General features: G+C 42.6%; 1 protein-coding gene across 1 annotated transcript in view; it reads left to right on the forward strand.

Moving 5' to 3' along the window:
* TBX20 (T-box transcription factor 20) overlaps positions 1–17,101 on the forward strand; it is a 44,300-nt gene extending 27,199 nt beyond the window's left edge. The window contains exons 7-8 of the mRNA XM_037126605.2: positions 10,908–11,017; positions 12,237–17,101. Coding sequence (XP_036982500.1) covers positions 10,908–11,017; positions 12,237–12,577 — 451 coding nt within the window. The 3' untranslated portion in view covers positions 12,578–17,101. The remainder of the gene's footprint in view (positions 1–10,907; positions 11,018–12,236) is intronic.
* The last annotated feature ends 6,094 nt before the right edge of the window (positions 17,102–23,195 follow it).

Raw genomic sequence — 23,195 nt, forward strand, 5'->3', positions numbered from 1 at the left:
TGCTCCAAGGTCTGCCTTTATCATTAACCCCCACTGCTGTAAGGTGGGGCTCAGGGAAGCCCTGGCAGAGGCCTTTTCCTCTCTTCCCTCCCCAGGTGCCCCTGCTCCTTGTCCACTGATGACTGACAGGCTGGTTGATGCTTCCCCCACTCCCTTCCTGTTTGGGCTAACATATCCAAATAAGCAGTTGGCACTCGCCCAAAGTTCCTGAGTTCCTCTTGTTTTCTCAATCGTATCAGTGAGGCGGAGAATTAAATACATAGGCTTATCTCACCATATTGGTTCAGAATTCATACTGAGAGTCTCTACAAAATATGTTTAGACCGTGCTGGCACTGAATGGAACTTTCAGACACAGGACATTTGGACGCACGCCCAGTGGGAATCAGGCCTTTATGCTCCAAGCTCAGAAACGCTCTATTAGTTTAGATGAGGAAGGGGACTTTAAGAAAGAAAGTTGCAAATCTAATATTCTGGGAAATTATGGAAGTTTTATCTACATCAGGCCACGAAACAGCAAGCATTTTTGGCAGATTTGCTAACGAGGTTCACAGTTTATGGATAGTTTTTAGGTCTTTCGTAATGATTTAGTGTGCTAGAAAGTAAGAAGTGTTTGGTCCTTACACAGCTCTCAGCGGCTGCAGAATGTCTGAGGAAGCAAGGTTTTAGGAGCAGAGAGGGGTCATGGGGCCCACCTCTGAGCAGGCACATGGCTTAGAGCACAGGCTAGTCCACCACCTCTTGCCACCTGTTTGCTGCAGCCCATGAGCTAAGGCTGGTCTTTACATTTATAAATGGCTGAGGAAGTTATAAAATTATTAAGAAAATCATTATAAAAGAAGAGGTGATGTACAAAAATAGTACGAAGTTAAATTTTATTGTCTATAAAGACTTACAAAAGCACAGCTGCAGTCTTCATTTTACATGTTGTACATAGCTGCCTTCCTGCTGCCAAGACAGAGCTGCGTGTACCTGACCAGACCCCGAGGCCTGCAAAGTGTGACACATTTACTTGCTGGGCTTGACAGAAAACCTGTGCTGACCCCTGGCTTAGAGCTTTAAAGGGCCATGGAAATGTTGGCAGCCAGGGAAATGCCTACCCGGAAATTTTACCTCCTTAGGATGGTTCTTCCTCCTTCTGGGTTGAAACAAAGACACTTAGAATTTTACTCTGAGGCAGTGATGCGAGTTGATGAAGCTGGTGGGGTCGGATGTCTGCCAACACGGCATCCTTCCTGTCTTTACAGGGATGGTTGAGACAGACTAAGGGTCTTTTGGTACCGGTAGGTCCAGCCAGAAGGAAGAGGACTGAATAGGATGACAAGTGATGACTTGGAGATGCATACTTTTTAAAGGGTCTCTGCAGATTTCAAATATCTGTGTTATTTTTGTCCGTCTTCTAATCTATCATGAATACTTGAAAACTAAGTCAAATGTTTTTTCTCCTCGGGGGTGCTAGAAACTTGGGAGACCTTTAGAGAGCAGTATAAAGGCATTTGGGAAAGTAGGAGTTTAGCGACTCCTAAAATATCATCGAGTGTGTTGTTACGGACTTAGAAAACACTTTTTTGACCACTTCCAAAATTTGCATGTTAAAATGGCAGGACAATGTAATATTTGAAATATGTAAGAAGCACAGACTCAAACTTTAAGTAAAATGGGAGCCTCGCCCTCCCAGAATCCCCCTCTGCAGCCAGTCTCCACTCCGGTGTGCATGCGCACTTTCAGATACAATCTGACAAGAGTCCACACTGCTACTTTCCATTAAGTTTGGGATGAATTTGACCTGACATCTGTACCCCTTTCCCCTCATGTTAAGAGTCCAGTTCTCAGGAACACTGGAAGTGATGGACTAGTCCATCCTTACTCATCTGCTTTATTTCACAAGTACAGGTGCTCAGCAAACTTGGGATATGCCTAGTCGACATAGCTCTGAAAACGTGGCACCCCAAAATTGAAAAAAATCTTTTTTGTGGTTCTTTTTTCTTTAGTGTAGTTTCTAGTAGAGATTCTGCTGGAGTGTTTGTTTCTTTTCGATTTTTCCCCTTATTTTACTAGAGTAAGTAAAACACTAGAGTGTTTTAAAGTCACTTGGAATCATTCCTTTGTGTGGTTGATATGCCACTAAGCCAATGGTACACATTTAGATTCATTTGTTTCATTATATTTTCTATGTTTTAGAATTTAAAAATATGTGTTTTTCTTATATGATTATTTAATGTATGATTTATGTGATTTCAAGACAAATGCGCAGAACATGGCTTCTTCAAGGGCATGAAGGTTCCAACCCTCTCAGCCCTACTCATTTCTTCCCTCTCCTTTTAAACCATTAAACAAGTATTGCTTATTCTTCCATTGGGCTTTCTAATATAAGTAGATACATGTTGTATATTCTTATTCCTCTTTTTATTAAATTTTAACATTTTACACTTTTATATAACAATGTACATTATATGTATTTGTACATCTGTGTTATAGGAGTACATAATTTACATGTAATATGCATTGTTATGTTTGGTCCATTTATGTGATTGCTTTGTTATAGATAAATAGAGATACAGGTCTTTTATATAAAAATGATTTTTTACTCCTTGGTCTTTTTATTAGCAACCTTTTTTTGGGTACTGTTTTTGAGGGTAAATATCAAAATCCTTACTCTTGTTCTGACGTTTTCCTCTTACCCTAAGATCTTTTAAAAACTCCTACTCCACCACTTGGTGATGTTCTGTAGGTTTTCCACTGTGAAAAATACTGAAACTAACTAGTAACTAGTAACTTATTTTTTCTTCCTTCTGCCCTCTCTCTTTTTAAGCATCTCATTCACAATCAGATCCCTGTAATCCCAGTTAATAAATATAATCATAACCTCCTTATCATCTCTCTCCTCCTTCACCCCCAGGTTTTGAGAATTGTCCATCTCCTTGACAGTGTATATATGTCATTACACCTTGTATTCTTTCCTAGAGGCAGGGTTTAGTCTCAGTTCTACAAGTAAATACATATTTAGTGCTCCTTATCATATCTTATACCAAGTCACTGCTAGATTCTTCCAGAAAGGCTCGTGGGCCCAATCTTTCTGTCTTTTGCATGAAAATGACAGTTTTTCCTTGACTTCATTGGCAAAAATCAGCGTGACTTGGTATACTATCCTTGCCTCACATGTTCTTTCCTGCTGTATTTTAAATGTCATTATTTCATTGTCTCTTCAAATAAAGTGTGGCTGTCAAACTCAGATGACAATCTCATATTCTTTCCCACGTGAGTCATGTAGTCTTCTTTCTGGAATGACCAAAAGATTTCCTCCTTCTTATGTTCCTGTTGTCCCTGATCCAAGGGCAGAGGGGGACATCCAGTTGCAGGGGACAATTATCTGCAGTTGCTTTCCCTCCCAGTGAGGCACAGAAAGAGGGTGGCATCAGTCCTCTGGAACATCACTCATCTGCTCCTCTCCTGCCACATGTCCCCTTCGAGTGAGCCATCTTTGGAGGACAGTCTGAGATTCTTCCACACTACACTCCAGAGAGCTTCCCCACGGAACCCTTGCTAAGTTGCCCAAAGCTCTGCTGACAATGCCAGAGGCCAAGCAGAGAGAGTTCATGGGTGAAGTGAAATGCGAACGTTTCACAGGTTTCCTCTCTCCATCGCAGCTCCCTTCCAGGCAGCTGGCACCGGGCACCACTTTGGAGTGGCTGTCCCGCATGCTCAGGACTCTCTCCAGATGCCCCACAGTAGGGACGCTTCTTGAAAAATCCTCCTTCGCCTTTGAATTTCGGATGTATTAGTCACTTTGTTCTTCAGGTTCGGTCCAGAACGAGACTTTGTGCTGGATGCTTTCGTGTGCTCATTTCATCTCTCCTCTGTCCTCACCCTCCCCTACACCGGTGTCTGCTGGGACCTGGGCTTTCTCCTCAGCGCGCTGGCTGCCTTTGGAGAAAGAAAACCTGGACATTCAGGCATCCTGGGCGCGTCATGCAATCTAAAAGTCGTCGCATAGTTAGCTGACAACCTAAGTTCTCATGTCACTCTTATATTCTACCTTTAGAAGAAAGCCAGCAGAGAATATTTGTGTAGGGCTGGGGAACTGTACTGGCTGCGCAAGTAAACAGATTAAACTTCAGCCTCGTGAACGCTGAAATGGTTATGGCTCATAACTTAGTTGGCTGATTTCCTTCATCTTTCAAAAATACAGCTATCTTTGAGTGTTGTGGAGACTCTTGCAATGTAGATTATACAGTGTCTGTATAAAATAAAAGTAAAATATAATTTCAATGAAATCTGCTAACAAACCCCCCAAAAAACCTAAAAAACCACTTAAGGGCAGCCACTATATGAGAGGCAAGCTACTGGAAAGTAAAAATATTAAAGATAGCAAATGGGAAAAGCTACTAACAATAGTCTCCAGCCTTGAGATTGGCCTGCTCCCGGTGACCCACAGGGCTCCCCTGGGGCCCACGTTCTGTAACAGGAGCCACAGAGCAGGCCACCACCTCTGAGACAGAGGGGACAGAGGGGTCTGCCTCCCCTTTGCTTGGAGGGACAGGCCTCAGAGATCCATGTCACTCTGAGTGAAGAGATGAAGTCAAGGAGTTTAAAGCTGAGTTTTATCTCTGGGATTATTGAGTAACGTATAATATCCCAATCTCGTAGAAAGAAAACAACTTTAATTATTGGTATGCGGTTTATTCTTTCTTACATCTAGACTAAAACATAAGCAGAATATTTGACATTATATTCAGGGCATGCTAAAGTGTGCCCTGACCTATTAGGTTTAAACTTTCAAAGGAAAGTGGAACTTCACTTTCTAGGGGGCATTTGCTGTGGGCTGGCACGATTTGGGGAGCCATCCAATACCTCTGTCATTACACCAGCGAGGCACCCGGGGCCCACGGGTGCAGGTGATTTGCACAAGTCATGCTTCGCTAGAAGATGTGGAGTTAGAACCCAGGGTTCTTTGCAATTAGTACTAGACTCTTTCAAAATAGGTATTTAAATTTTTAATTTTGGTTTATGTATTTATAGATTCAATCTGAGAGATCATTTAAGCCAGCCCACCAGCTCCCCCAAAACATCCCCCTCATTCTACAGAAGAAATCAAAGCCAAGATGCAGATAAGGATTCTGAATGCGCAGTTTCTTGGGAAAGAAACTTAAAAAAAATTATCGCCAGGTCCTGACTTGGATAGCTCAGTTGGTCAGAGCGTTGTCCCTTTATGCCAAGGTTGTGAGTTTGATCCTCAGTCGGGGCACATACAAGAGCCAACCAGCATAGATAGGAGGAAGAACAAATTGATGTTTCTCTCTGTCTTCCCCCTCCTCCCTCCTCTCTCTCTCTCAAATCAATAAATAAAAACAGAAAAATCACCTCCAATGAAAGTACAGTTAGTATAAAAGCCTGCATGCATAAGATGAAAGCCATTTTGTTTGGTAACTAGATTACAGTCTGCTTTAAATGAAATCTGTTTTATCGAATAAATTAAAATAATATTCTGACAACAACCACAGAAAAGGATAGCTTTTCACAGAACTAATTTTTTTTCAAATTATAAAAGTACTCACTACAAAATTCTTTTAACAAGCCGTGTTTCTGCACTTAAAATGTTATTCACTTATCGACAGCTTCTAAGAGGAAGCACTGACTTTAGGAAAGTGTCAAACCATTGGGTCTGGGAGCCGTAGAAGCAGAAGTGTTCACAGCTGACTTACCATTGTAGATTACCCTCCTGTCTTTCCTGCCTGTGTCTGTGTTACTGGGCGGGGGGGATGTTTGTTCCCTGCCCCAGAATCTACTCAAGCTCATCTAGAAGCTGAGGAAGCCGTACTTTTCACGGTGCCTCTCTCCTAGTTGTCACGGCCACAAGACCGAGGAAACCAAACAGAACAGCTTTTGTTTATTCAGTGGTATAGTTCACTTATCGACGTTGCTAATGATAATATAAAATCAGAAATGTAGATTGCTACTGAAAAGAAAAACCAGTAGGACTAAGTCAGATAATGAAAATAAAGTCTAGAAGGTTTTTAAAAGATTAATTTAGAGTTATTTTGTTTTTCCAGAATGGATTGCATACTATATTTCAGTTTTCAAATTAAAATAAATGATTCGTAATACATTTCAAATTGTATTATCTAAAGTTTTCATTTATTGAGTACTTTGTGGAAGCTATAAATATTGACATATTGTCTTCCAGTAATTTATAAAATTTTCTGCATAAATCTTTAGGGAAATATTGCGACAAGGAGTTATTTACCAAGGCCTAGCAAGACATGATATAAACATGAGCAAATTGATGAGCAAGAACAACTTTAAATATTTTGTTTCCTATAAGCTAGATTTCATTTTCATGGATTTGACATTTCCTTCCTGGACACAGTTCTTTTTTTTAAAGTTTGTATTTAGGAGAGAAAGTTAAAATGTAAATTGAAATAACATTTACTTTTTCTTGAATTTCCTCTCTGACATGTGTATGTTAAAGGGTGGTTTCAGTAAAGCAGGGCTCTATTCTCACTTTCATCCAAAATGATTATGAGATGTGACCAGCTTTGGGAACATCATCGCGATACTCAGTAACAACAATTATAATTTAATTTTGTCATCTATAAACACTTATTGAGCACTTACTACATTCTAGGTACCAACATATAAGCTCTCTATGTATATGAATCCATAAAATATGAATAATAACCCTAAGAGCTGGATCCCATTAATATCCTCATTTTACAGTCGAGAAAACGGAGACATGGAGAAGTGATTTGCACAAGGGCACAGCTGGCTAGTGGCCGAGCTGGGATTTGAGCTACGTGGGTTCCGCCGGCATGCCCCTACCTGCCAGGCTAGGGCAGGTCTCCCGGTGCGGCCTCCAGGTCAGCAGCAGCATCACTTGGAGACAGGCTGGGAATTACATTCTCTGGGCAAACCGCAGACCCACTGAGTCAGAGACTCCAGGGCAGGGGTGGACAGTCTGCGCCTTGACAAGCCGTCCAGGCAGATGCGTGCTGTTTCAGTCTGTTTGGGCTGCTATGACAAAAACGCCATGGACTGAGCGGCTCCGAAACGACATTGGTTTCTCATAGTTCTGGAATCTGGGAAATCCCGAATCAAGGTGCGGGCAGATTTGCTGAGGGCCCGCTTCCTGGTTCACGGACAGTCGTCGTCTTGCCGTGTCCTCACAGGGCTTAGAAGAAGGAAGCTGAGCCAAGCTCCCCGGTCTCTTCCTAGGAGACCAGTAATCCCACTGATGAGAGCTTTGCCCTCAAGACCTAATAGTCTATAAAGGCCCTACCTCCTGATTTCATCACATTAGGGATTAGGGTTTTAACACTGCATTTTGGGGGGACACACCATTCACTCTGTCACACACACTGAAGTGTGAGAACCAATGCCCAGATAAAGAAAGGATTGCTCTGCCTAGCCAGGCAGCTTAGGTGGTTAGAGCATCATCCTGATACACCAAGTTGCGGGTTCAATCTCTGGTCAGGGTACATACAAGAATCAACCAGTAAATGCATAAATAAGTGGAACAGCAAAAATTGATGTTTCTCTCTCTCTCTCTCTCCCTCTCTCTAAAATCAATACATAAAGAATTTTAAATTGTTTTAAAAAATAAGCAGCATTGTTCTCTGCCTGGTGCAGAAGCCAGCATGCAGAAGCACAGTCACGTGGATGCATGACTGCCCTCAGACTAGTACGTGCAGCAGAAGAGGAGTGCGTTGGTACGACGCAGGCGCAAAGGAGCGTGCGAGGGAAAAGAAGGTTCTGCTTTTTTGAGCAATGAGAGATTTGTGCTCTGGGTTCAAAGACAGAGGAAGGGCAGCCACTTCCAAAACTGATCGAGTCTATTATTGGTTTTGCTTATCTGGAGTCTGAACAAATAGTTGAAGTGGTTCTGAACATCTCGGCAGGATCCGCATAAGCACTGTAGCTACCCTCGGTCCTGCCCACCTCCTGGCTCTGCGTGTGCCCCCTCACATGCAGTATATTCCTCTTGGAATCGATGGCTACAAAGTAGTCAGAAGAAACATTTTTAAAGTACCTAAGGGATGATGTCCTTTTTTTGCCTAGAAAAGTAATTCAGTCTTAGATGTTAGAAAGGCCGAGTTTTGCGAACAGCACCCATTTTGCCGCCTCCAGCTTTGGGATCCAACAGCAGCGAGCATTGCAAGGCACGGTTATAGCTTGCAGTGACCTCAATGCTTAACCCATCAGGTGAATCATCCCTTAATTTTCAGGGTACGGTGTTTTAGAAATCCTCCCACTAGACTGCCAGGCTAAACAAATTCTTTGCACTTTTCATTTTGCTGGAAACAGGGATTAGACATAAGCAGCACGGGCTGCCTACTCTTTGTAACATCTTCGAAGAGATGGCCCCGATAGGCACCCGTTTCCAATCGCTTAAAAGGCAATAATTCAATTATGCCGCCCTTTATAGAAGGACTGCCATTGCTCTCCATTCACTCCCAGGCCTGACACAAGTAAATCACTTCGATAAAATCCCCTTTTTTTCCTCCCTCCTAGAGACAGGAGTAAGTAATGATACCAGTGGTCTACCAAGGACAAAATGGATTAGTATACTTCTTATAGAAAAGCAAAAATTTCACAAGGCAGTGATGCGTTGTGTGTTTGGAAAGTGATTTTTCTTGTGTGTGTATGTGAAAGCTGCTGAAATGATTTCCAATGAGGGTACTTGTAGAGTGGATACTATGTTCTGCTTTTGAACATCAGTGTGTGGATTGAGCAGTTTCTGCGCCTGGGGTGGGGAGGGGACAACACCTTCGGGAAACACCATCCCCAGCCTGGGCTCACTGATGGTCGTTCCTCAGTGACCACACAGAGAAAAGATATCTGCCAGGGTATCTGAAGCAAGTCCCTTCCTTCCTCATGTGAAAATAACCACGTAATTCTTTTCTAAGTTCATCTTATTAACAGTCTGAATGTGGCTCAGACTAAAGGGACATCAGCTTGCACGTCCTGTTATTAAGGGCTGTCATTTTATTAAGGGTTGCTCAGCTCGCTTGACCTTTTTCTTAATGACCCAGGTTAACCAAAAAGACAGCCAGTCACTGTCTAACAGTGTAGAGAATCAAGTCCTTGATGCAGGGGGTCCAGCATCACCAGAGTGTGGGCAAACAAACTTGGCAAATGGATTAGGACCACTGTCATGCCCAAGTATCCTTTCCATCATTATATGTATTTATATGTATATAACTCCATTTAGTATATTTATTGGTGCCTCTTAGTAAATGACAAAATATTTTCATTTCAACAAGTCTTTTTAAGGGATTTTTAAAAATAGGTTGCACTTTTAAACAAATGATACAAACTCACTTAAGTTGAACATTTTATCTTTTATTATAGATACAACTTTTTAATAGAGCTGAGAAGAACTTTCTAGCCGAGTTCCCAGCTGACTTTAGCTTTTAATCACCGAGGAAAGTCTTCTCTTCTGGATCACATTGTTCTGAACTAAGATCATTCAGGGGGCAGAACCGAACTGGAGAAATGACACTCTGGGACGATAGAACGTTTTTACCTGCTTTAGCTAAACTTCCGCAGTTTATTCACTAATACTCACTGAGGATCTCTCACGTGCCAGGCACTATTTTGGGCAATTCAAATAAATGCCTTATCTCACCGAATCCTTGCGTTCACAGTTCTAATCACTATTCCTGCTTTATTTTATTTTTCTATAGCACTGTCATCATCATCAAATGTGCTGCATACTTTTTTGTTCTCTCTCTCTCTCTTCCCTCCAGCCTCCTCCCATTAGGCGTGGATTATTAAGTTTTGTTTACCGCCACTTCCGCAGTTCCTAGAATAGAGGAGAGTAGGTACTCAACAAATATATATGTTTTCTGGATGAATGAATCGCCCTGTGAGGCGGATTTTTCTTAGACCAGCAGTTCTTTTCTCTTTGTTCGTTGGTAGGGTATTGTCTCTCATAATACTTTATCATTTGTAATTAATTTAGAATAAACAATGCATATGACCAAAGTGTAGCTGGTACTGAGGAATGTATGTTGGGAAGTGTCGATCACACACCCCTCTGCCATTCATTCCTTGCCGAGCCTGCGCCCTGGACTCACGCGGGGAGCTTTCTTTGTCCTTGGTGGTTAATTTGGCATTAGTCTGTAGGCCACAGCTGTTCCAGAGATGTACACTGTAAGCTAACCTGTTACCTATTTGTGCTTTTTGGCAGAAAAATTAAACAAAACTTTTGCTGGCTTTTTTTTTTAAGTTAATTCATTCTTTAGTTTATAGACTTTGTCCCAAGAGAAAAACCACCTTCAAAGACCATGGACCAATTTATTTGGGGGCCTCAGTCCACTAATTTAGGCTACATATGTGTCCTTCCCAAGTTTTGTCATTTTCGGTCTTCAAGCCACAAGGATCTCAGCACCTGTCCCCCGAGCTGTGCATATCTTTGTGTACCCCGTGGGCTCGCCAGCTTCATTAGTTGAACGCTGAGTCTTCTTATGAACAAAGCCATTCTGAACTTTAGCCAACATTTTATCAGATGTTGAGTATCTGGCTTTGTATTTGTTGGGCGATGACGTCAGTGAGAAGGTTCTTTGCAGCGCGTCCCAGGAAAGTCACCCACCCTTTCCCCACAATCAAATGCCATCTTCCTATGATCAGATTTCGTAGCCCTTTGCTCACCTCTTTGTTCCCTGTTCTGTGGGATTTCGGGGGACTCTCCCCGCCCTACCCACTTAGGTTTGCTCGTGTTTGCATGCCCGAAGTTGGGTTTCTGAGATGTCCGCAATGGGATAAATTACATGTGTTGGGACTGTCCCCCTTCCTGGAAGTGGCAGTCTTTTGCCCGAGGAAATGTTACTGACCAGTACATTCTTGGGGAGACCCTGTGTCAAGTCCCTGACGCCCCGCTCACCCGGGATGTGCTGCTCTGTCGCCCAGGGAGAGCGTGGAGAGCCTGATCCAGAAGCATTCCTACGCCCGCTCGCCCATCCGAACCTACGGAGAAGAGGACGTGCTGGGGGACGAGGTGCAGACGGCACCGAGCAGAGGTGAGGTCGCTGCGGCCAGCCGGCCGAGCAGCTGCTGGGAGCCCAAGGCAGGCAGGGAGGCAGCCTTGGCCTCAGAGTACACGTGGCCCCCAAAGTGTCTCAGAAGCCCCTTCAGGAAGGGACGGCTCTGAGGCTCATTTTCACAAAGGTCCTTATTTTGCCCTTGCATCTTCAGTGACGAGGCTGCCCAAAGGTGCCCTGGGGTCTTGTTTTAGAGTAAAAGGACAAGGAGCCTCTGAGTCGGGGCTCAGGAGTTACATGCCTGTGATCCACTAACTTCTGGGCTGTAGGACTTGGGGGGGCAGCCCCCTTAGTCTTTCTGACCCTCAGTTCAGAATCTGCAAAGCTGTGCCACTTAGGTGAGGAATACCTTCTTAGGATGATGACCAAAACTGAAAACACGTTACAGAAGAAGGAATAATGCAGTGGCCTCAGGCATGGGGAGGGGAGCTGGAAGGTCCCCTGTCACAACGGCCCCGGGAAGAGCCCTCTGCACCTGGACGTCCAGACAGAAGACACCAGGGGGTGGCCAAGCTGGGCTCAGGCGTGTCTGTATGGACAGAGAGAGCTCTGTCATATTTTAATGTCCACAATACACAAAGAGTGTAACCAGGCACAACAGAGGACATCTCTGATACCCAAATCCAAATGAGCTCCTAGGAATCATACAGTGGGAAAATTCCACGTCAGCTGTTGTTCCAACTTCTGGATACCACGATGTAAGAAAAGGTTATTTTGTACCTTGTGAAATAGTTAATAATGAAGGATAGAAGCTTAAAGAAGGAAGGAAGGGGGGAGGGGGGAGGGAGGGAAGGAACACTTTTGTGGATTTTCACAATGGCTCTGGAGGCTCCTGTGCCCAGTCTCCCTGCCGGGGAAGCCACAGAGGCTGGCACAGGTGCCAGCCACCTGGACGGAGGTCCTCTACAGGGAGCCAGGCCATTACCTTCGGGTAGGGTACCAGTGCTCCAGCCTCTGTCAGAGTACACAGACCAGCCAATGAGTTAAGTCTTGACTTAGTCAATTCTCTCTTCCACACATGGTGTGAATGATTTTTTATCTGGAAAGGTAGATTTGCCTCAGGGTTGACAGGTTTGTCTTCTTGAATTGCAGATCTACAACATATTTCCTAAAATAAGTTGGTCCTTACAGATCCTGTAAGTCTGGATTTGCCTGTGGAAATAGAACTTCCAGCCTAATGAGCTGCTTCCCCTTTCAGGGTCAGCCTTTACCACCTCCGATAACCTGTCTCTCAGCTCCTGGGTGTCGTCTTCGTCCAGTTTCCCCGGATTCCAGCACCCACAGTCCCTGACTGCTCTCGGTACCAGCACAGCTTCCATCGCAACCCCCATCCCTCACCCCATCCAGGGCTCTCTGCCGCCATACAGCCGACTGGGGATGCCTCTGACGCCCTCCGCCATCGCCAGCCCCATGCAGGGCAGCGGCCCGACCTTCCCGTCCTTCCACATGGCCCGGTACCATCACTACTTTCAGCAGGGGCCCTACGCAGCCATCCAAGGACTGCGCCACTCCTCCGCCGTGATGACGCCGTTTGTATGACTCTTGTAAAATCAGGAGACTCCAATCCAGAATGTGCAAGTGGGTATGGAAACATAGGGTGGCGCTGGGTGGGTGGGATGTGGGGCGTTGGAGCGAGGGCTCTGCAGGAGATGTGGGATCTGAGATCGAGGAGACCTGGACTCACAGGGAAGCCTGCTGCGGAGAGCATGCACCATGGACCAGGATGCATCTGGAGTTGTGGGTGGCTCTTGGGTTCAAGAAAGAATCCATGGAAAGGTCTGAGTCCCGCAACTAACAGGACATCAATGTACCCAGGAAGTTCAATAACATGAGGCAGATGAATCTTAAAGCGCATTACTTCTTGAGGTTAAAAACGTTGTGTCGGTGCAGTAACGTATCAAAAAAAATCAGCGTGTGGGGGTTTTCTTCCTGCTTTCCGCAGGTTTAAAGAATCTTCAAAGAGGCAATACTACGTAACATACCAACCGTAATGCATAATGACTAACTTAAGTCCATTTCTCCCTGTAGAAAACGAGAGCCAATAGGGAAGTACTTGTAGTGCTGTAGCTTACGCATGTTTAGTTCTCCTTTGTATTGCTTTGCTGGGGGAGGAGCTGAGATAATGCTAATGCATCCTATTCCGTGGCTGAACACTTGGTAAAGACTTCACGAGTTCTTTTGGTACTGTTGAAGGGCCAGTTCCTGCCGAGCTCTTTTTCACAGTCTTCCTTCTTCTCTTTCTTGCAATCACTTGCCACGTATGCAGGAAAAATCTTCTCTATACAGTGTTGCAGGAAGAGGCTGTATGTGTTACATGATAAAACCAAGGGTTTATTTTTCTGGGCTGTGTTCTCCATCCACCGCTGGCGTGTCCACTGAGGCACATTCTCGAGCCACTGCACAGGGGCACGCGGGGCTCGCTTCCACCCGCAGCTGCGGTAGAGAGGCGGCTGCCCAGTTCTGAGAGGCATTTCCCAGCCAGGGGTGCCAAAGGCCCCTTCATTTCTACTTCAGCTTTGGGAGACCTGCTGGATGTTCAAGGGCACTAGGCCAAATTCTCATTTTTTGGAAAATCTGCTTTGTTAGATTAGCTGCCCCTGCCACTTGACAAGGATTTGTGAACGACCCCTCTCGGTGCCCACACAGCCACGGTTGCAGCTGTGCTGCTCATGAGGCACCGTATGTCCACATTCCCCATTGTCCTTCTTTCTTCCTGTGACATTCAGTGACTCCTTGACCATTTTCTAGCCTATTATATGAAATGACACATTAACTCAGTGACTCCCTGACCGAAACACTGCTTGTAAGTAAATCTGAACATTTACCCACTTATTTTCAGCTTTTAGTCCCTTTAATGGTGTATGGTAATTAATTATATTTTTGTTATATATAATCTCTATTATTTGGGGGCAACACAGTATATGTAAACATTTACTGCCAGGGTAGTACTTTGGTATTCTGCAAGTTCATTACCCTAACAACAGAAATGTAATGAGCCTTACAGTCCTTGGACTTTACATATAATGCAGTCTAATTGCAGCGATATAACCTGCCCTCTTCACAAAGCTCCCTCAAACGGTTTTAATTTAATTTATATGTTCTGTGTAATACTTGTTTTACTCTGGCTGCAAAAATATTGAATCTGTTAAAAGAGATGGGAAGTACTGCTTCTGAGAGTAGAGGTGTATTTCAGAGTAAATGCAATATACTTATCACAACAGACTCCACTGGGATTTTATTGGGTTGTTTTAATGTTAGGCCTTTCCATATCAAATGCCTTTCTTGGGCTTTTCCAGCTTACAATACAAGGCAAAATGGCGTCACCCGTCGAGGGGATGCTGTGGTCCGACTTTGCCATTGCCATTGCCATTCTGTGCTGTGTCCTGGGGGTTTCATACGGAGAAGCGTGGGCTGCGTGAGCCCAGCAGCTCAAGGTCCTGTGGCAGATGCTGCGGGCCCCTCTACAGCTTCTGGGATGCTGGGCTGCAGCAGGCCCTGGTGGTCTTCCTTCGAACACAGCACAGACGTACATTTCCTTTAAAAGGCAGTGATGAGTAACGTTTAAATATCCAAAGAGCTTGGGAGAGGGATGTAATATTTAATCATTGGCCTATTGCCAGTGCTCCTTTTAAGACAGAGTGTGGCTGCTTAAAGTGGGGATGACAAAAGTAGATGCTGTTTCACGTGGTGCCAGTCGATGCTCCGGGGAACCACTGGTGAACTAAAGTAAATCCAACCTGAATTTTCTTTTCAATGAGAGTGACAGAATCATTTCGATATTTTGTTCCCAATCAGTGTGACTCCAAAGGAGGGTGTGTTTTTTGGTAAATATGATTTCACATCAGCATTTTCTGACTTCATAGCTTTATTTTGTAATTAAGCAATAAGTAGAGTGCTTAGAGAAAAGATGAAGATGTCAAAGCATGCTATTGGGAAATCACACCTGAAATTCTGAATTGGATATATTTTGAAGTATGTGGCTTTATTTGAACCAGAAAGAAAAAAGCACAACTGTGGAGCCCAACCCGATGAGAGTCCCTGCCGCTGAGAGAACCGGGGTAGAAGTTACTCCCTCCCTGCACCCCCTACCCAGTCCTTATGAGCTATTCGGGTTGTTGATTCTTACTTACTTAACTCCTTCAGTATTTAAGATTTAAAACTGTTATGTCTGTCTTACCAAAAGTAATTGCAACAACTAGATAATTAGCAAAAAAAAAAAGCCAAGTGAATAATAAAGAGCATGAGTTATAATACAACAGGAATAAATTCAGGGTTTCCCCGACGTATATCACAGTATCAGCAAGCATGGCTAACACATAGGGTGCTGAAAAGAGCCGCAGGCTCTGCCAGAATAGCTTTGTTCAACCTGAAGAAATGAATTTGTAACTTAGCAGGGCCTATGTGTGTGTTTTTTTACAAGCGTTTATCAATAATTCTAAGTTCTATTATTTCTTTGACTTAGTAAAATCTTCTCCCTTTCCTGCCCACCCTTAGCACTATAAGGATAAGTATATCCAGCTCGTGTGTAACATATCACAAATGGGGAGGCAGCAAGGTCTACGTTAATGAACCCATATGGCGTTGCTGGTCCTTCGGAGCGTGACAGTGCTCTGTGGTCCGGAAGGTCTACCACCATTCCTGGTGGGTGGGCCCAGAGGAGGGGCAATGAGGAAGCTTCCTGGTGACGGTTCTTCATCTGGCAACACTCCTCTTCATCTTCAACACTCCTATGGTACGGGAGTCACACTGATGTCTGGGGTGTTCCAGGGTTTCTCCTCTGCCATTCTCACCCACATCCCTGTCATTGCACAACTCCCATGCCCCTGAAAAGGAAAAAAATAACTCATAAAAGCCCATGAAATAAGTATTCTTAGGAGTAACACATCCTTATCCCTTACTGCCTATAAGTTTTTCAGCAGGATGTTGGGATATTTATCCCAATTCTGAATTTCACATTCACTCTTTAGGCTGTGCTCCTGATATTTGAGCTGAACTATCCTGAGAAAACGAGCCTCCAGTAAAGTGGGTGAAGTGACTACCACCCCATTAAATGCATGGTCAAGTTTAGCCATGACTCAGAAACTAAAGTTCACAATTCAGTTATGTCATTTACAGGATCCCTACTGTGAGGAAAACAGTATTTTCACTCAGTCTTCCATTCACTGAGTAAGGAAAGCTGTGTTCGTTGTTGATCATTATCACAGGTTAAACAGTATTACACCCTCAATCTAGACTGCACAGGCAGCCGATAAACCAGTGGACGGAAGAGCTTTGCAGATGTTTTAGAGACTCACACTTGGATAGACTATGGATTTTAAACATTTCTATATTATTTCAGAATCCAAGGATTTTATGTAAATGAGCAAAGGGAAGGTCATAATCTCTTAAACCTGAGAAAATCAATATCCTTTCTTCACTGCTGTTCATTCCATTCCATTTACCACATATTTCTCCAATACTTAGCTTTCTTCAGCACGCTTCAATGTGCATAGGTTCATTTATAACTCTTTGATAGGCACTATTCCCAAAGCATTTTCTGGCCCTTCTTTCTCTGTCCAAGCCTCAAATACTTCTAATTCCCTCCCCCAATAATAAAATAAAAACATGTTGGTGAGATAATACATCTGGACAAAAAATACAATTTGTTGTATTTTACTTCTGGTACATTAAAATACTGTATTTAGTTGCTTTTTTTTCTTTTTAGTTTCAGAAACCTAAAAGAAGGTCTTTGATTTCCTAAAGGAAAAAAAAACTATATTAGCCTTTTTAGTAGATTCCATCACGGTTCTGTTGTTTGCTGTGTTCATTTGCTTAACAACCTGCGTGCGAGCAGTCACTGTAACGAAGTGTGTGTGTCGGGGGCTGGGGGATGGGCATGGGAAATGTTTTATGAAAAAAGAAGTTATAAGCCTGATACTATGAAGTAACATCTAACGAAGTTCTTTTTAAGTGCAATATATTTATTTCTGCTAGAAATGTATTATCGACATTATGTAATATTTGAAGCATTACCTGTTATTTGTAAACAGCTTAAAATTATATATTACCCAAAATTGTACAGAAGTACAAATGTGTGCATATCAATTTCTTTCATTAAAAATGGTGTGGTTTTGATATATATAGACAAACATTTACACCTTTCATTATGTGACACCATTTGCTCTGTGACTTTTGCTACCTGTTTCCTCACCTGAAATAAAAGAGGGGGACTGAGTAAGGTCAAAGGTCACCACTGGCCACTCCCAGGGCAGACGCAGCCCACTGGATTACTACACAGGGTTTGACCTTGCCTTTGAAAACCCACGGAGAAGATACGGCTCTCAAGTCTCCACTAGTGCCAACTTGTCTGCACCCAGGCCCCTTCACTCACTGACTCCCCGGTGAACAGGCAGAATGCTGGGGCTCATGCAGTGATATGAAGACTCCATAACGCTCAGAGATCTCCTACCTCTCATTCCAGTCCCGAGCTCTTGGATGTGATGTAATGACATTACCCAGCAGGCTGACACAAAACAAGATTAGCCAAATTCAGTCTTCATCCTTCTTCCGCGGGACAGTCCTTCAGCATATCTGACGTTATCATGCCTGCTGCTCTCACAAGTCAGCTCTCTTACCCTTCATTTGTCATGCGTGCCAGACACCATTCTTGTAAAAATCTTCCATGGGAGTAATCTTCAGTGGGAGTTGTTGCAAGAAGAGCATTAGAAAACCCTGCATGCTCTTTACCCAGAATCACCAACCATTAACTTTCTTCCACATTTCTTTTGCCATTTGTGCTCACACTGAATAGTACACACACACACACACACACACACACACACAAATTGTTTTTCCGAACCATTTGAGAGTAAGTTTCACATGCCACGCCCTATTATTCTGAAGTAATTCAAAGGTCTTTCCTATAACAAAGAAGACTCCATGAAATCTCCATGGCAGAGTTAGCAACTTCAGGAAACTTAACAACGGTCTCGTACTGTGATCAGCCATCTGCCCTCCAGTTTTGTCAAATGACAGAGTGATGTCCTTTGTAGCACATTTTTCCTTCAGTACAGACCCAGTTCAGGGTCACATACTGCATTTTGTTATGTTTCTTTAATCTCCCTTATCTGAGATAGTTCTTCAGACTTTCTTTGTCTTTCATGGACAAAAAGTCCTGTTGTTCAATGGCTGATAATTACTACCCTTAGTTATCCTGATGTAATCCCAGATTTGGTCACTGGGAGCCTGCGGCGCTAGCTCCCCTGCACTTATTTTTGAGCACTTCTCCGATTTCTGGCATAACACATTTTCCCAGCCTCATCTGGTTTCTCTTGTGCCCCAGCCCCGGAACCAGCCATTTGTACAAGGAGCCTGGACTCCTTTTTGTTGGGGAACTGTATTAGGAACCAAGATCTGGGTGCAGATGTGCCCAGTGGGGCATGTTCGCTGCCAGGCCCTCTCAGCTCACAGGCAAACACACATTCAAGTATACATATGTGTGCGTGTGCACAAAAGGTCTTAGAAATCACGAATGTATGCCGATATCTCCAATTCCAAGGTGTCCCACAGAGTCCTTCTGCCCTTGCTCTGCTCCTTTCCATATCTGTGTCTGCCTTCTTCCACAGCGAGAACCCCAGCTTCCAACAACATCCACCTATCATTTACTCATCTCTGCCAGACATGCCAGCTGATGTCAGGTCACTTCACTCAAACAACTACTATAAATACACCTACAAACAGGGGATTTGAAGTTGTTTCCCTCTTCAACTCAGCGTCCATGGTTAAATGACATGTTTTTCAGTTACGTGGGTTAGCTCCTTTCTTGTTCTCCTGCCTGGTCATGTCTTTCATTTGCTATACAACTGAGTTCATTTGTTCAGCTTGCTTATAGTTTTAAGGTTCTTTTTTCCTTCTCACTAATTCCTACTGATATTTAAAAAAGAACATTAACATGTTTAAAAAAACTCATAGAACTGATAAGTGTTTGTAGCAAACTTGTAGGATAGAAGGTTAATATACATGAGTCAATTGCTTTCCTAACTATCAGCAATGAACAACTCGAATTTGAAATAAAAATACACCACCACTTACAGGAACACCAAAAAGGGGGAAATGAAATATTAGTGTGTACACAATCTCTATGAGGAAGACTATAAAACTCCGATGAAAGAAATCAAAGGAGATGTAATAAATAAATGGAGAGATTCTTCATTTTTGTGGATATAGGCAGACTCAATATTGTCAACATGCCAGCTCTTCTTCACTTGACCTAGAAATTCAACGCAATCCCGATCAAAATCCCAGCAAGTTTGGTGGCTATCAGCAAACTGGTTCTACAGTTTACACGGAGAGAGAAAAGACCCAGAATATCCAACGCAATCTTGAAGCAGAGCAAAGGTGGAGGACTGCCAGAACCCAACTTCGAAACTTACCACAAAGCTATGATAGTAAAGACAGTCTGATACCGGTGAAGGAATAGAAAAGATGATCAACCAAGCCACAGAGGAAGCCCAGAAAATAAACCCACATAAATACAGTCAACTGATCTCTGAGAAAGGAGCAACAGATCCAGCTGAACAGACACCTCACCAAAGAAGATAAGCAGATGGCGAATGAACATGAAAAGATGCCCAACATCATATGTCACTTGGGAAATGCAAATGAAAACAACAATGAGATAAGGCTATGGGAACGTGGAATTATTGCACAACCTTGTGAATATACTAAAGTCAGTAGATTCTACACTTAAAAGAATGTAAGTTATGGTATGTGACTTACATCTCACTAAAGCTGCTCCTTTAAAATGTTAAAGAAAAAGATATCCTGCAAATCTTTTATTTTCATTCCTTAGGGCCCAACTTGTCAACTTTGAGGACTTCCAGGGGAGTAAATCTTGTGTACTTGCGAGTTAAGAGTCAGTGGTCAAGAGTCTTCTCCCTGCCTCAATTTATTTTAACTGTAAAAAGAAGATAATATTGCCTATTGGATAGTATTGCGTGGCCTTAGGCTCTCAATTTATACAAGTTTGTTTTTATCCCTTTATTTTTTTTCCAGGAAGAATTATAGCTGGTTGTTTGGATTCCCTGGGAATGAAAAAGATACTGTAGATAATCCTTCTCCATCCTGGGCCTTGATTTGGTAATAACTGGTACCTTTCATAAAACACTTATTATATCTCTACACTCTATATACATCATCCTACTCAATGTTTGCAACCACTCTGTGAGGTTTGTGCTATTATCATTCCCGTCTGAAGTATGAGAAAAATGAGGCCGAGAGTGATTAAGGAGCCTACAGGAAGTGGGAAAGCCAGGATCCAAGTCCTGTCTGTCCTTGTAACTAACACACTGCCCTAACCGCTTGCACAAATAGTTCTAAATTCTAAGAATTAAAAAGAAACTTTATCTTGCCTTTTCTTAACTCAGATATACGGCCTTAACTAAGAAACAAAAACTGCATAACTCAACAGTTCTTCTCCTGATGGATTATAAATTGTCACTGGTAAGTGTCTCAAGAAGAGTTTGAACAGATTGCAGAAGAGGATTTTCAAGCTCCCCGTGCACCTCCAGTGGGCGGGCAACATCGATACAGAAGCAGGACTCTGCTGCCCCCAACAACAGTCTCCTGGTCTGGATGTAAACTCTGACTGCTTATCGGTTGTTTATAAAATGTGCATGTGCAAAGACATTTCTTTCAGTGGAGGTCACTGAACTGAAGAAAAATTTCAAAAATATCTTTTAAGATGTGCACACAGACCAATAGGAAAATGCATAGCCACCAAGAAGCACATACCATGGCTCTCCCATTTGGAGAGGACAAAGGTAGAGATACATATTTAAGCAAAAGGGTTTTTTTCATTTTTGTGAATTTATAGGAAATCTTGTAAAAGTATAAACTATAGATCTCATTTGGTTTACCTTTATACAATTTCTTGATTGAAATGAATAACATTACTAAATCAAACTACTCTAAGAGAAATGTTGGATATGTGGTTCAGTCATAGCTAACAAAATTAGGAGATCCTAAGAATTTTGTTACCATCTTTGGGAGTAATGGTGGCAGACCAGAGATGAACGCTGGGATGCCAATTCCAACTCCTTGTACCATAAAAAGGGAAAAAATACATTACTGTAAAAGAAACTGTAAAACAGCACAAATAAAAACCCACTTTTTATGCAGAAGAGTATCAAGTAAAGTGAAATTAGTATTTTAAACTATCAAATTTTAAATTTTGAAAATGATGTTCATTGCACTAGGAGCTTCTTGTTCCATAAAACGAAGCTAGACAGAGATATAACCAGGCTGCTCAAGGGAAATTTATATCTATGTGTTTGTGCAAAGTTCAAACATTTAAATTTGATTAAAAATTATCTGAATCAATTAAAGCAGAGCCATTACTGTATTAAATGGAAAACCACACATCGCCCATGATGAATATCTTCATTACTTTGATACATGAAATATACAAAGTCATTATTTTTATGCAGAGTTATATTTGGAATTTCCCTAAATTTCATATTTAGTAAACTGATTTATTACAACAGTGATTTTTCTGTTTCAAAATGAACTTTAAAACTACCTAAAATATTAAATTCTGATTTACAAGCCATTATTGCCATCTGCTGGTTATATAGTTTCATTGCAATTTTTTTTTTTTTTTTTTGCAAATTACCAATTTTCTTCATTAAAAGGCAAAAGGAAAAACAAGGGTGAATTTTAGATATAGAAGATTGCATTCAAAATCTCTAAGTAAAAGAAATCCATAACTTGCTAAAACATGAGGCATAATCATTTCAAAGAGGATAGGATACTGTGAGGATATGTTTGTATTATACCAAATTGTAATGTATCATTTTAATTCAGTTCATCACAGAATAAGTATCAGGCTTACTATTTTTAAGTTATTGTCATTAATAAGCATATAGCTAAAACATGACTCACACCACTGTCCATTCACAACTAGAGCAAAATAACTGTCCACTCTTGGAGAAGTCATAAAAAATGAAAACACGCCATAATTGTATTCAACCGAACGAAACTAGTGCCACGTTTTCCCTCATAGAAGCGCAAATCTATCTCTCCTTAGCTGGAAAATGCATAATTACTTAGTTTGTCAGCTTCCTGAGTTAACAAATGAAACTAGAACTTACATAACTGTTTAATAATAGAACTAACAAATAACATAATGACAAAAACTTAAGTAATATTCATCACTATACTCTGAATATGACCAATCTAAAGTAAGATACAGGATTTTCATCTTATTTCAATTAGGCATGTACTATGTTTTAGGTGCTTTTTTTTCAGATAAGGAAATAGTAGTTATTAGCTTAAGTCACACACTAGTAAAATATTTAGACTGGAGCCTAACATACAGTTAACTCTGTGTTTAGTATATATCTGAATCATATGCATATATTTTGCTTCTTTTACCTTTAAACTATATCATGAGTATTTTCCTATATCATTACATATTTATTAAAAATGACTTTAGTCAACTTAGTAATGAATGCTGCATTGCACTGAGTGTTCCATGTAACTGTTTGAAGTTGAGGTTATTGCTAGTCTTCAGTGATACAAATAGCCTAGTGAGTCTTCTTATAAAACTACTTTTAAAGGATAAAAACGATCATATTTGCACTTACAGGGGTTTGACCAAGGTAAGACTCCGCTGTATCCTGTTAAGACACTGATTGATCCAAAGTCCATTGGAAACTCCAGGAAACAAACAAATTAATTAAAAAGGGAAACCTTGGAAACCGAGGGAGTGCGCACTTGTGGCTGTGCTGGGGCAGCTGCGCGCGTGCGGAGGGCGCGACGGAGCCGGACTTCACGCCCCGCCCCCAGGTCCCTCGGTCACCCTGACGACCCGGGCCACCCGCAACGGCGGTGGGGCGGAGTCGTTGAGACTCCCAGCCCCCGCGGACTCGACGGACCGCACTGGGCCCGCGCCGCGGAGAGACCCAGGTCCACCCGAATAGGGATTATGAGAAAATGGTCGGGCAAAGGAGGAATAAGCCCAGAGAAGCGGCTTCGGAGCCGCTGCATTCTCCGCGCTGCGCGCAGGCGAGGCGGCGGCGTCGGGCCGCCGGGGCCGGGGAGCCGCTGCTGGAGGAGGAGCCGCGGGAAGAAGCGGAAAAGCCGCAGCTGTCCAGGGCTGTAGGCTGCGGGCGCCTGC

This window comes from Artibeus jamaicensis, unplaced genomic scaffold (genome assembly GCF_021234435.1).
Source record: "Artibeus jamaicensis isolate MK-2021 breed Jamaican fruit bat unplaced genomic scaffold, CSHL_Jam_final contig_1016, whole genome shotgun sequence".
Lineage (NCBI taxonomy): Eukaryota > Metazoa > Chordata > Mammalia > Chiroptera > Phyllostomidae > Artibeus > Artibeus jamaicensis.